The 14,192-nt window shown below is 36.9% G+C and overlaps 1 protein-coding gene across 1 annotated transcript in view; it reads left to right on the top strand.

Moving 5' to 3' along the window:
- UVSSA (UV stimulated scaffold protein A) overlaps window positions 1–14,192 on the top strand; it is a 49,243-nt gene that overhangs the window by 6,622 nt on the left and 28,429 nt on the right. Inside the window, exons 5-6 of the mRNA XM_082282680.1 lie at window positions 102–211; window positions 837–965. Coding sequence (XP_082138806.1) covers window positions 102–211; window positions 837–965 — 239 coding nt within the window. The remainder of the gene's footprint in view (window positions 1–101; window positions 212–836; window positions 966–14,192) is intronic.

Raw genomic sequence — 14,192 nt, 5'->3', positions numbered from 1 at the left:
TGAAGAGATCAAATATCTTAGAAAGATTAATTTGCCTTCTTTAGCTCCTGTGGTGAAGATACTACAAATGTACCCACTAACTCTTTTCCCGTTTTGAGCAGATATAAAAGTGCAAGAGAATGAAGATAATACTGCCATCATAAATAGTGTCATGGATGCTCACAAACTTCTCAGAAATAAGTTCTGGCCTTCTGTGCAGTCCTGGATTCAGGTGGGATAAATAAATAATTTTTTTTTCTTAATATTTTTAATAAAAAGATGGTGAAACAAGGACTGGAGTACAGTAAAGCTTGAGGGAGAGTGAGCCAAAAGGAAATGAAGGTTGAAGAAACAGGAACAATTAGAGAAGATTTCCATTTCAGTAAGAGTGGACTAAAGGAGACTGCAGGAGCTATGTTGCTTGTTTGATAGCTCTCAGCCTTGGGTGTGGGTACCTATAGGCAATTCTTTGTTGTTTTTTTTCTTTTTTTTTTGATAGGTAAAACTTTGCTTCTTTGCAAAGTCTTAAAGTAAAACACAGCTTGTTTTTGTTAGACATCTCTGTCAGATTAGCATGTATATCAGTATATCATGGAGCCTCCTGCATGGAATTTGGCCTGTAGAAAGACACTCTCAGAAGATGTTTGTAATAGCTGTTCATTCTTTGGCTTCACTAGTTGCTATTAGTTTTTATATTCTAGATAGGAAAAGAATTGGCTTCACTAATTGTTACTTGTAAAATAAAGGAATTTGTGACAACGTTGTTTCATTAATTATGAGGTAAAACTGGAAATTTTTTTTTTTTGGCTCAGATTTCTAGAAGAAGAGAGTAAGAATGTTGTTTTCTTGATTTGCAGCTACTTACCAGAGCAGGAATCAATGATGATCGGCTAAGATGTGCCATTGAACTCAAGAATAAATTGGAGACTGCAATGAAGAAATATAAGGAAATGAACATTTCCTTTAAAGCAAGAAAAGGAAAAGTGGTGAGTTTCTTAAAATTCTGTTTTACTAGAGAGGACCATTACTAAAGCTTAGCTTGTATATAGAAAAATGCTCTTTCTCTTAAGCCCTAACCTGGGAAACTTTTCAGAACACAAGGTTTATTGTAAAGTACACTAATTCAGCTGCTTGTAGCTTCCTTCAAGGAGCAGTAAACACCTATATAATAGTCTATATAATGGTTGTTAGACCAAAACCATTTAAAGCATCCCTGTTGTTGTTTAGGATAGAGAAGTGGTTAAATGCAGATTTTATTTGCTCTTAGTTGCTTCATGTGTAACATTGTTATGTACTCAGCTGCTTTTGTGCATATTTATCAGTAGACACTGTACTGCTCACGTTCTTTCACAACTTACCAAACTATGAGAGTCTCTCAGTCCAGGACAGTAGTTTCTTTGCTTTGTAGCATTTACTCTCTCTAGTAAGCATGCAATGTGATTAAAGTTATAGGAGAATGTAGAGCATCAAACTGTTTCACAGAGATTAACTGCCTATGACAGTTCTTGTGAAATAGGTAGAACTTGTGAATAAACAGAGGCTGAAAGATCAAATACATTATTCAGATCCAAAAAGGAGTCTATGGCCTGTTTATGTAGATAAAAAGCAGAGCTGCATGATACTCATTTCTGTTGGCTGTGATCAAATGAAATAACTGTGTAGCTTGACATGAAAATAAGTGGTTTGGCTCAGGGTCCAGACTAATGTTTGGTTTGAATTTAGTGGATTGTAAGAATTTGATCTGGACATTACACCTTGAGCTAAATTCTGTAGCCTCTTTTAGCCATGACTGAGTGTTGTAGACTTTTCTTTCATTGTACAAATGAAGCTAAATCAAGATTAATCTGGTTCATCATCTTAACATCTACTGATGTGCCCCACCAGTCAAAAATGCCAACTCTGAATGAAAAGTACTGAAAGACTGTCTTGTCAGAGGCTTTTGTCTCCAGTGAAATATGTGTGCTACCTTTATGCAACCAGCTATGAAGGAATCCAGACATCTGCTGTCATTCCTGCCATTTGCTTGACAGGACTTCATTTGCTGCACCTCTGCATGGAATATTGGTTGCTATATTTCTTGCAAGATATAAAAGACATTCAAGCCTTGATTTTCATGTGTGTGTGTACGTGAATGTGTGTGTGTTTAGAGTGGTATTGTTGCCACTTATGAGAGTGACCGATGCTAGCTATATGTTTATATAGCATGTTTATAGCTAATGCCTATATTAATTTGAAAGCTAATAAATTCATTGCTAAAAGGGGAAAAAATCCCAAAAACCTTGCACTCACAATACTTTCAAAATGAAGCAATGCAGACTGAGTTAACTTAAGCATTGAAAACAATACATAAATATTCCTAGGGTTTTTCTCCAGTGGAAAATAACCAAATTTAGTGTTAGTGCTGAGTTACTTTAAATTTATAACCTGAACATAGAGAGCTTTGTACTGCAGAAGGAAACTGTATAAATTATATTTTATTCATGTGTCAGATGACTTTACTGAAACGTAAAAACATGGCAAATTGAGTCTGGTAGAACAAAATAAACAGAATCTCTTAGAGCATGGTTATTAAATCCCCATCTGTCAAATATTTACATGTCAGCATGTGAAACACTGCACACATCTCCTCTTTAATTGAGCATTGCTGCCTGTGTTAGGTGTTGTGGCTTTGTCTGGACGTCCTTGTGGCCTTGGAGTTACAGCTCTTGCCATGCCAAAGTTTTGCCGTCTTCTGTATCTCTAAAGCCAAGAGAAGAAGACGGTCTGTCTGTCCTTCAAAGCCTGGCTCCCAGCCACCGTGTCCTGACAGCATGGTGCTTTAGGAATGTGATTTGTTGGCACATGGGATCAGCAGAGGCTGTATCTGCTCATGTGTGGACATGAGCACACCTGGAAATGAAGGGGAGCATTGAGTAAGCAGAGAGGGATAATGTGAATCAAGTGGCTGAGTACAGAGGGTCCCGTGTCAGCTGGTTTGTAGCTGGTCTGTGCTGTGTCTGTGTTTGGATAGGATGGCAGTTCTGGGGATGTGTTCTGAGGTCGCTGTGTCCTTAACTGGAGAACTTAAAAGTGAGTTGTTTGTGTATTTGCTCATTTCAGCTGTTACTATAATCCTGCTCCACAGCAAGCCATTCTTTTGGGGAGAGAGTGGTTTTATTTAATTAGCAAATATAAAACAGAATGATGAGGACTTGGCAACTTGGCTGGGGACTTGGGCTTGCCTGTTCTGGGACTTCTTGCATTTTCTTCATGCTCAATCTCCATGCTTCTGTGGCCACTGATTTTCCCCCTTTTCATCTGTTCTGTTCTATGCTTTGTTCCAGTTCTGTCTGGGAACAGAGGGAGTAAAGGCTTTACCCATCCTCGAACTGAGATCAAGAAAGTTGATAAAGGGAAGGGTTTAGTGAGAGACAATGAAACTGGAAATTTATTACTGTGAACTCTACTATAACTCTAAATCCCACAGAGATTTAAATTGGCACTTTAAAGAGGGAAGGTCCTGGGGTCCATTACCATTGCCATGTGTCATTGCTACTCTTTTTTAGCTGATCAGTTACACATGGATGGGGCTGAAATGCAAATAATTTATATATCTGGAGTAATTCTTGATGCTGCAGTTCAGTATGAATATACCAGCAGTGTAGCTGGATCTAAGAGCTGAGAGCAAGAAATTGATGGTTACCTGGCCTGATTCCACAGAAGAAATATTTGCTTGGTTCACAAGGTGTGGGCTTTTGGCAATCCTTGTTATTACATCCATGCTTTCCATTGCTTCTCATTGCTTCTCATTTCATTTTCCATATCACAGAGCACAAGCCTCCAGGGCAGGAGCCTTTGGCAATCAGAGCCTGTTACACAATTAGCACAAGTTACTTCCTCTGAAGGTTTTTTTTACCTTTACTGAAAAATGGGAAAGTCACAGTGCTTTGCAAACCAAAGGAGAATTTTCTGTATGTTTAGGGAGCCCTTATACAAAGTCACTTGAAGGAAAGCACAGAACTTTATACAGTGAGACTCTTCAACTTAAAATGGTTTATAGTGACATGAGCTATAACCACTTCTTTCTTTCCTCCTCCGTGAGGGTGAAGAACACAAACCATCAGAGAGCCTTAATTACAAGGAGGGCCATCATTTCTGTGTGACACTTACGCCTTGCCAGCATGACTAGTGTCTGTTTTGTGCTTGCCTCTCAGGAGCTGTGGGAGGAGAGGGAAAAGAAAAACAAAGGTTATTCTTTGACTGTCTAGAAACAAATCCCTTGCAGCAGATTTTATAATTATTAATACATCCCAGTTGCCCAGTCTAAGCATTCCCCATTCCCTCTGCTATATCCCTAGCAGATCAGAAGTCAAGGCATTTCTTATGAGCTGTTACTTTTTCAAATGGGTGGAGGGTGGACAAAAAAAAATGACAGACTTCCTATATTGGTCAGGGGCAAATGAGTTTTTGTGTGCTTACACGAGTTACGTTCACTGTAGTGAAATCCTTCTTTGGGGTGTCAGTCAAATTTCTGACAGGAAATGCATTTTGAGGGTATAAACATTTTGAGGGTTTTGAAATTCGTTTTTCTGTGAATCTGGGCTTTGGCTGAATCCAAGTGAAGAGGGGGCTGTAAAAGGGCTTTTATTTCATGGTACCGGGCTGCTCGGACATGGCCCTTTCTTCTCTGAGTGCCCGCTCGGGATAATTCCAGTGCCCAGTAGAGGGAGTGCAAACTGCACGCTGCACGTTTTTCTCTGTGCCGCCTTGATCCAAAGCCAGCCATCTGCTCCGTCTGTTTTCGGGTAAACTTACTACAACAGCAACATACCAAAGACACTTCAAGTTAATTCGTGACTCTGTGAATTATTGTAGAAGTACGATTTGTAATTTTTGGCTTACAATGGGGTTTAAATAGACATTACTGTTTCCGGACTTTTGATTCTTTTGCAGGAATAACTTATGACCAAATTGTTCTTTAAAATATTTTTTTGCTGGTTAGAAATAGATTTGTTTCATAATGTCTTCTTCTTTTTCTTGTGATACTGGGTTTTAATTTTTTGTCTTGTTTAGTGTCTGATTTGAAGCTGACTAGATGCAAATGAACTTGCAGTTTTAGAGAGGACAACTATGTACTGTATTTTAAGTCATGCACACTACCTTTCACTGACATCCTTTCCATTAAAAATTACCCATCAGGATAATACTTGAAATCCTGACATTGTTAATAGAAATGTAGCTCATTAGCTGTATTTTGTAGACTCAAAGTATGCTTATATCTTATGTAATTACGTTGGAAAGCCATGGAAGGTTTAGTACTCAGGCTGGCTTAAACTTGGACAGACAGAATCCAGGAGGAAAGATGATGTGAGAAAAATCCCGTTCCTGTGTCTGTCAGCAGAGGGATCACTTACTGTGTCTGCCTGCTACACCTTGAATTTTAAATTTCAAATTACATTAACAACCAGGGATATATAGTTTTTCATTAACTGTATTCATTACTTTTTGTTTCACCTTTCCTTATCTTCTGTCAAGTCTTGAGCATACGCTTGGATCTTGATTTATTCGTGTACTTAATTTTATCCATGTGAAACATCTGGTTGAACTCAATAATGCCATTAATAATTAGCTTTGGAGGAGCCTGTCCTTGTGTTGTCCAGAATCTGAGACTTAAACCTCACTCTAATACAAGTCAGATTTTTTTCAGAAAGAGCAATGTCAGAAAATTGTTACAAATTTACAATTTAAATATTTGCTGCTCATTATTTAGTCCTAAAATACATTAAACATTTAAATTTTTAATATGTTACAAATTAAGCCAAGAGTTCTACCAATTACTTGGCTACAAGACTATTGCTGATTTTTTTCCCCCCATGTCTTCAACTACCGTTTGGAATTTTAGCAATTCTAACGAGTTATTTCTACCTAATCATTTTGTAGCTTTATAACCAGCTCTTTTCAAGTCTGTCTTTTCATTAAGTTAGTGCCTGCTTTAGGAAAAAAAAAGCTGCACTTGAATTTTAGTTTTCTTTTTCTGCTTCTGTAGCCATTGAGAATCCAGTCCCACTGACAGCTTTCTGTAACAGCTTCCTGTACTCACATCCTTAGAGTTTTTTCCTCTTGTTCATTTTAGAGAAGTTGTTTCTGGGAGTCAGGTAACTGTCCTCAGTGATCCCTCACAGTGCCTGAAATCACATTTGCTAAAACATGCTCAGACCATGCAGCAGGAGAGACACCTGGGTAGGAAAACAGCACCTCAGGTGCTGCTTTTTAACAAAAACCCTACCTCTTAACAAAAAGTTGCCCTTTGAAAACTGGGAGCATTTCATTTTAAGATTTGAATGGTAACTTGATGTTGAGTTTTAGTATGTTTTCTATAGAGAAATATAGGAATATTTGATAAGTACATCAGCATTACACCTAAAGATGGTCTTTACCAGATTCTATACATTGTTAGCATGTAATGTGGTCGGAATAAACAATAAAATTTATTAATGTTTGTATGGTCAAATTGGTAGCCAAAGCAACATTTAAATTTTTGTTTGTTTGTTTTTTATCAAAAAAGCCAGGTCAACAATAACTGTAGAAGTAAACACAGAATATTAAATAGGTCATACGCATACTTAATGCTCTCTCTTCCCTCCTCCCTATTTTGTCATTAGTTTTATTGTCATGTTTGTCGTGTTATTATTTCTGTTAAATGTCTCTTTTGTAATCACTTTTCAGCGAAAAGCTTTCTATTTTTTTAAGTTTTATTAGGATGTAGGACTGATATAAAACAAAACACTGTAAAATTAGCCCTCAGAACAGCACTCCCTTATTAAAGTGTCTGATCAGCTGGGTGATGGGTTTGGTTGGTTTTGTTTCTTCCCTAGAGCTGAGTGTTGCTGTGGTATATTTTATGCTTTGCCCTGGCCATGGAGCCTGCCACTGCTATGGAGTTATTAAAAATATCTTGTTATGCAGATCTAGCCATGAATTCTTAGGGTTGTCACTGTGACGACCTCTGATCCCTATCTGATTCGCAGGTCGCACAATGCAATTTGGAGCTCTTCTAATAGAGTGTAAAATAAAGGAGGATGTCTCCATCATCAAGTTAACCCTTATGTTAAGTATTTAAGTTTTTCAGGCCGAAGGGTCATCTCCCTTGATTCATCTGTGAATACTGAGCAGTGTGTACTCTGTAAGTAGGAGATATAAATTTGCTTTCAGCTTTTTATCCATCCTACTTTACAAGGGGAAACAGTTTTATTGAAGTGAATTTATTTGTGAGGTTCATAGAGGTACATTGCTAAATGTGTATTTTTAAAAATGGAAAAGGAAGAAAATTTTTAGGCTTGAAACACATACTAATGCATTTAAATGTAGCTGGATGCAGCATTATTAAAGTAAATGTATTCATATCTGAAGTATCTTTGTACCTGAAATCCACAATCAGAAATACATGTAACGTTATATGTATCTTGCATAGAATAATTTGTTAACCTGTCTGTAACAAATTAGGTTTATGTCATTGGGATGTATATTTACCTGTTAAAAATAACAGCATCTGAATGTGCAGTTCACGTGAATTTATAAATGTGATCCTTGAAGTCAGCTGCAGTTTGTTTTTAGAGTGTCTGTGTGTACAGACTGACTTATGAGACAGGAGCATGTGTGCATTGGTGGTGGATACAAAGTTTTAGCAGCTTGACTTTGCTGTGGTCTGAGTGATAGGTGGTAATCCATCAAATGCAGTAGAACTTTTTTTTTGCATGGGTGGGTACTAACGGGAATCTTGTTATACCACATTTAGATGAAAATGATGTTTTTCTTCTCCTCAGCTCTAAAATTTAGCTTTTATCATGTATAGGCCTCTGAATAGTAAAGAAATTAAATAGCTCAATGTTGCCTAAAATATTTCAAGGGATCACAGGAGTACAGTTCATCATCTCATAGATGACCTGCACTAGCTGAAAAGCACTGGAAAATCTAAAGACTTCTCTAGGGGGGTGTAAAGAAAGATGTATTTTTGGTTAACCTTTTCATTATCAGATTATAAACCAATTTTTTGGTCCAGAAATGGATATAGCCAGTCCTGGACCTCACTACAGCCTTCTCAGTGGCTTTAAACAATTTCATCTGGGCTGGTGTGTAGGAAAAATGGGTAATCTGGAAAGAAGAGAAGGGCAGTTCACATGTTCAGGGTAGCACTTGTGGCCTTTACATTGGCTATCCAAGAGCCGCTTTCTTCAGCGACAAAATTAGGGCTTTCCTACTGATTGTACAAAGGGGAAACATCTTGGGGACTCTGCTCTGGGTACATGCTAAGTGTGGACTCTAAACATGATTTCATGTCACTTGGCTTCTAGCTTTGCTCTCTTCATCACACCACAGTCTTTGAATGTGCAAACCTTTCCTTTTGTCTGAAGGAATGAAAAACTGAGTAGGACTTTACAAAGTTTCCGTACTCAGAGTTACCCATGAATTAAGAAAGAAAGTCTGGGTTTCAAGGCACAGATAATATGTGCAATGCTGTTTTATGATTGCCTCTTCTTCTGTTAAAATTATTTCACTCATTTCTACAATTCCTGAAATGTTAAAATGAAGTTCTACTGGGTATTTCTTAGTGTGTTATGTTGCTACCAGATCTGCTTCTTAGCAGGTGGTGTTTTTTGTACAGGTTACTGTTGTACAGGGAGCAGCCACTTACATATCTTGGTAATGATTTTATGGTTGGCTTAAATATGATCTAAACATGAGCAGAAATGAAAAGGGATAGTCCTGCTCTATTTCCTCCCCTGATGATTCCCAGTGCCTCCCTTGTACCCACAGTTGAGGTCCTGTTACTGCAGGGACCTGGACTGGCTGGAACCTAATCCAGAGAAGATTTCTGTAGCAGCTCTAAGCTCAGATATTGAGACTGTCCCTTTCAGAAGCTGAGTAAACTCAGGTAATGCAGATCTGATTATAAAGGTCAATCTTTACTTAATCAGAGAATTCAGATTGACAAAGTGATTCATGATTAGCTCATCTCCCAGGGTGAATGAAACATGTGATGAAAATAACGTATCAGATACTACTGTTAAGTATATTGATTTTTACTGTGTAATAAGCTGTTGTGCCTGGAGTATGTACAGCAACTGCATGGGACAAGTATGTTGCTGTACTCTAAAAGTAAGATGTAACTTTATTTTTGTATAAATATTACACAATGACATTTAAGAGACTGACACTATAGTCACTTTGGATAAAACAAATTAAATATAGGTATCAAATATAGGTGGTCAGCATAAATTTTGTAGGAACCAATTCTCTCTTATGTTGGGGGACTTCATTAACTTGAATAATGAAGGGTAGCAGACTTAAGTTTTAGCTCCCTGGGATGCATGGAATAGAACAGCATTGTTAGACTTGGAAACCTTCACTAGTTTAAGTAAAAATGCTACATCTCCTCTGAATGTGATACTTATTTTATGAAAATGTGGATTATGCAGGAGAACTTGGCCTTTTTGCTGTACCTACTTAAGGATTAAGATGATTTATACAATTTATTGATTTTGGTGGATAGTAGAAGCCCAAGTAGTGAGGTATGAAAATACATCTGAGGACACATCTTGGGTGGTTATTACTAAAGAAATACTGAACTTGCCTTGCAATATCTTCCTCGGGTAATAATTTTGTCCAATGTACCAGTTTTCTAGACTGCCTGTATTTGCCATCCTCTGAAACTATAAAGGCACACACTGGTACACTGGGTCTATTGGACATACCATTTTTTTCTGAAAGGATTAATGAAGATTCAGGGTCTTTTGAACTGTTTTTTGAGCTTGCCCCTCACAGACTCCTGCTTTAGAGAAAAACTGGTTCATCAGGTACTTGTTATATTGCTAAAGCAATTTGGAGCAAGGTATGCTTGTTCTCCAATGTTGTGCTTTGTATAAGTGTTGGGCTGGAACCCTTTAAGCATTTTTACTAACTCTGGAAATTAGGAAATAATGTGAAAAGTGCATTCCTAAATAAAAGTCAGCCTGGCCAAGATGCTTATGTGCTGTTGAGCAACTACACATAGAATGAATGGTGATACTTTTACGGGTGAACGTAAAATGTGCTTTGCCTGGACCACATATCTAATTTGCAGTCATCAGGCCTTGAATTTATGTTCATATCACAAAGTGAAGGGGAGGGAGGGTATGAGGGAGGTCCTTATAAATACAGCTCTGTTAGTAGTTTGTGTTTTCCTTGTGTTGCACTTGGGAAAACTCAAGCATGGTTCTAAAATCTGTCCAAATGCCAGCATTTATTTTCATGTCATTCTGTGTTGGATGATATAAAAGAATGGAAAAGGAGAAACTTGTCTTTACATTTAAGATACACTGTTTGACTATTCAGATTCTATTACTGGCACTGTATAAATTATTTTTACCCCAGTCACTGTTTTCTTACATACAGTATCCCCAAATTTCATTTAACGTGACTGAAGTATGTTTTGTGTTGCAGTTGAATAAAAAATGGATGTGCTTAAGGTTGCCCCTCTAACTAGGTTCTACAGCAATAAATATTCTGGTTCCCTAACCAAAATCTTCTAGAAAAATATTTAGTTGGCTTTGAGTAGATGCACATGAGATATTGGCATGGTGGAATAATTTGCAAGATCTTTCAGTGAGGGTATTAGCATATAAATAGCAGATGCAATGACGACCATCACAGCTGAGTACATTTAATTTTTAGTTTATAAGATAGAATGGGTTTTTAAATGCATAGCCATCAAGCCTGCTGAAAGACAAATGAAGTTTAGAGTTCACTTGTCTGAGGATGCCTTACATCATTTTTTTTTTTTTTTGAAAAGGGAAACAGGCACGCATAAAACTGAACAAAAGTGATTTCTTGGGTGAAAAGTAATTGAGATTGCAAACCAAGTTAATTAGACCATGCAAAATTTATTTAATGGTCCCAGCTGTAGTTTGCAAGTGGTGTTTTAGTGAGTAGATATGACTTCTTCATGTGCTATCTTTTCTCTTCCTTCTTTTTCTAAAATAATTATTAGAGGCTGTACATCTAGTCCTATAAACTGATTGCATTGTATATTTCAGTAATTTTATTGCTTGCTTTAATTATGATTGCAGAGACTCGGGTTTTTAATCCTCATAACAATGTAGCCGTCAATTTGTATAAAAGTGAGAAAAGGATCAAAGGCTTTTCTTCACATCTTTCCAAGTGTTTTGTGGTGGGTGGAGGCTTTTTTCACATTTATTACTGGTTGGGATGGATGAGCAAGGCCTTTAACTGGGGCTCTGGTTGCACTGAGCTGCACTAACAGATGGAGGCTGTTGGAGTGTTGACTACAAAGTAAAAGAAACAATTGCATTTCTACTGGCATCCCGTGTTTGTTTCCAGTATTTTTAATAATGCAGAGTAATAAGGAAACATCTGTTTTTTCTAGTTTTTTAAATGAGTTTGGGAGGAAATGGTTTGATTGCATTTGTCTAGTTGGAATAGTCAGCACGATTTGAAGTTTTTAGTGAAAATCAGGAGAATTGAGATGTTCCAAGTGATTACAGTGAAAATAATGCATGTATGTTTTCTGTCTTTTTTTAAACCATATTCTCATATGTAAATCAGTCCAACTCAGGAATCTGGAAATTGCCTAGCTAAATCCCATTTCTCCTCAGAGGAATATAGATAACTAGTACTACCACATTAAAAAAACCAACAACCAACACATAGTTTTGCAAACACATCATTCTATGACTTAAATAAATAAATAGATAAACAAATGTCAGCATTTTAGAGCAGATTAACAGGCTAAAAATTCCCTTCCCCATGGAACTTGAAGAGCAGCGGTGGTGCAAGCAGCCTCTGATGTTTAGGGATCTGGTCTCTCTTTAGGTGGACCATTATCCAGTGACAGGAGGTCGTTCACCCTCCATCTCTGATAAGACTGGTGGCCTGTGTTAGTGAATTTCCTCATATCACCTGATAATTAGAATGGATTTGAAACCAGGAGCTTTTTTCTCACGTTCTCTGACAGGTGATTGAGAAACAAGCAGTTGTGTGACTAGCTATCTTCGAGGTATTTAATCTTGTACACTACAAGAAAAGCTTTACGTTATGGTATTTATCACTTACTCTTGCACTTTACTTCCCTTCAGACATGGCGCACTAGAGATGTCATATTGCTTGTTTGTGTCTTAGTCTCCTTTTTCATGTTTGCAAGTACCCTAACCACTTATTCCTTAAAGGATTATCATTTACTAATTTGCCCACTTAAAACTATTGTCTTAAATATTTATTTCTTCTGATTTAATGGTGGATTGTTTATTTTTATTTTTTTATTGACCGAAAAAGTTTACTTATAATGGAAACATAGGTAGGAGGTGGTTGAACTTTCCTACTACATCTGTAGAAGTTGCTTTTGGAGCTTTCTTCGTGCTTGAAAGGTGGAACTTAAAAAAAAAAAAAAGATGCTTTTCTAATCATTAATGTTGCGCGTGAGCTCTCCTGCTTTCTCTAGAAAGGAAGTGGATCAAACCAGCATAAATGGGATGGTTCTGATAAAATACCACTGGAATGAAGTAAATTGAGATATAGCTAGCTACTGTTACTGTGCAACTTCTTGAATTTCCAATGGTGACAACTTTAATATTTTAAAGTAAAAAGGTAACTTACTTATCTTGTTAAGGATTTTATCAAGATAAAGACTTTATGTCTGTTTGAACAGAAAAGAGGGCTTAATTCCTGATAGTTAGCTAAGCAGTTAATTTTTTTTACAGGAAATCTAAATTTAATAGAAGACCCCAGGGAAATTCAAGGGTGTGAACAATACGCATAATATTTTATGAAAATGACCCCCATATTTAAAATCTGGCATTATATGTTATGCATTGTAGCACCAAGTCCACATCTACCTTTTAGAAAATTAAAACACATAAATTCTGTTTAGTGTTTGATATGTGCTGCACTAGCTGAAAGCCATAATGCCCCTAAAACCTTGGGTTGCTTTTCACCTTTCATAAATTCCTGGGTAGATTCTATACAAAAAATAATTTTCAGCTCCGTGGCTCATTGTTATTCAAACTTGATTGATTGTCGTCATTTACTCAGTGAGGAAGTTAAGTGCTCCTGTCATTTCTGAAGAGTATAATTGGGACGTTTCACAGGTCAGCGGTAGTGACAGGTTTCCCTTTTGATTAGTGTTAGACTGATAACAAAAATTACAGTTTCCTATGATTAATGTTTTCTATAGTACTTGAATGCACAGTTCATGGATTGTACCTAAACAAAGTGAATTTGCATCTGATTATGCCTTTTCTCTGTCAGGCTTTTCACATGCTTTAAAGTTTTAGATCATGCAGGTAATACAGCAAAGTTGCTTCCAGTGCAGTTTTCAAGTGGAGGATTAGTGAAGTCCACTGAATTTTAGTATATTACCATACAGAGAGATATGTGCCTCCAGTGATATGAACAAATTAGGTGAAATTTCAATTAAAGATAGTACCCTGTCTCCCTGTAGTCCTCTCAGATATGACATGCAAGGAAGAACTGGTGTTATATCCCTGCTATTTTAGGTATAATCTGGCAATTTAAATTAAATAATCAGGCTGAACTGAGTTTTTTCCTCTCACTAGTTTGACACTATTTCTCTGTTCCTTAAACCTGTTGCTATTTATTTGTTTACAGACTTAATAAAAACTAAGGAAATATACTGAATTTACTTTCCCTGTTTATGAAGTGACAGTCGGTTTGTACATTATGGCACAAAGTTGTAGACTAAGATCGTCTATGACAAGTTTTATCTTGGTGAAATCTTTTTTTAATAGCTAATAAGAAATGGAACCTGAGTATGAGAATTATGATGATGTCCTTCTTGTAGCTGGAGAAATACTGGAGGTTATTTTTTGCTGGAGGTTATCTATTGCTGGAGGTTACTTCCAAATTTAAATTGTTCCTAATAGATGAAAAGGGAATGACAACACCTGCAGAATTTCAAAACCAAAATACAAACCAACTACCTTCTCTTCAATCTCTAGCCCTCTTCAGATGTGCAGTACAAAACATGATGGTTTTTTTTCTTTCTAAAGGCTATTAGGAATATCTTCTAAAAGTTGTAGTTTCTGACAGATGTTCTGTTTTCAAATCTGCTTTGTGAGTTTGATTAATGGTGGAACATTTAATCCTTTCTTTGATTAGAACTCTATTTTGAGTTCTGCTGAGGAGGTCAGGCTCGGTCTGCATCTGTCTTGGCTGGGCCAGGT

The sequence above is a fragment of the Coloeus monedula genome (assembly GCF_965178545.1).
Source record: "Coloeus monedula genome assembly, chromosome: 5".
Classification (NCBI taxonomy): Eukaryota; Metazoa; Chordata; class Aves; order Passeriformes; family Corvidae; genus Coloeus; species Coloeus monedula.
Note: the sequence above shows the minus strand (reverse complement) of the source record. Positions and strands in the feature narration are given on the sequence as shown.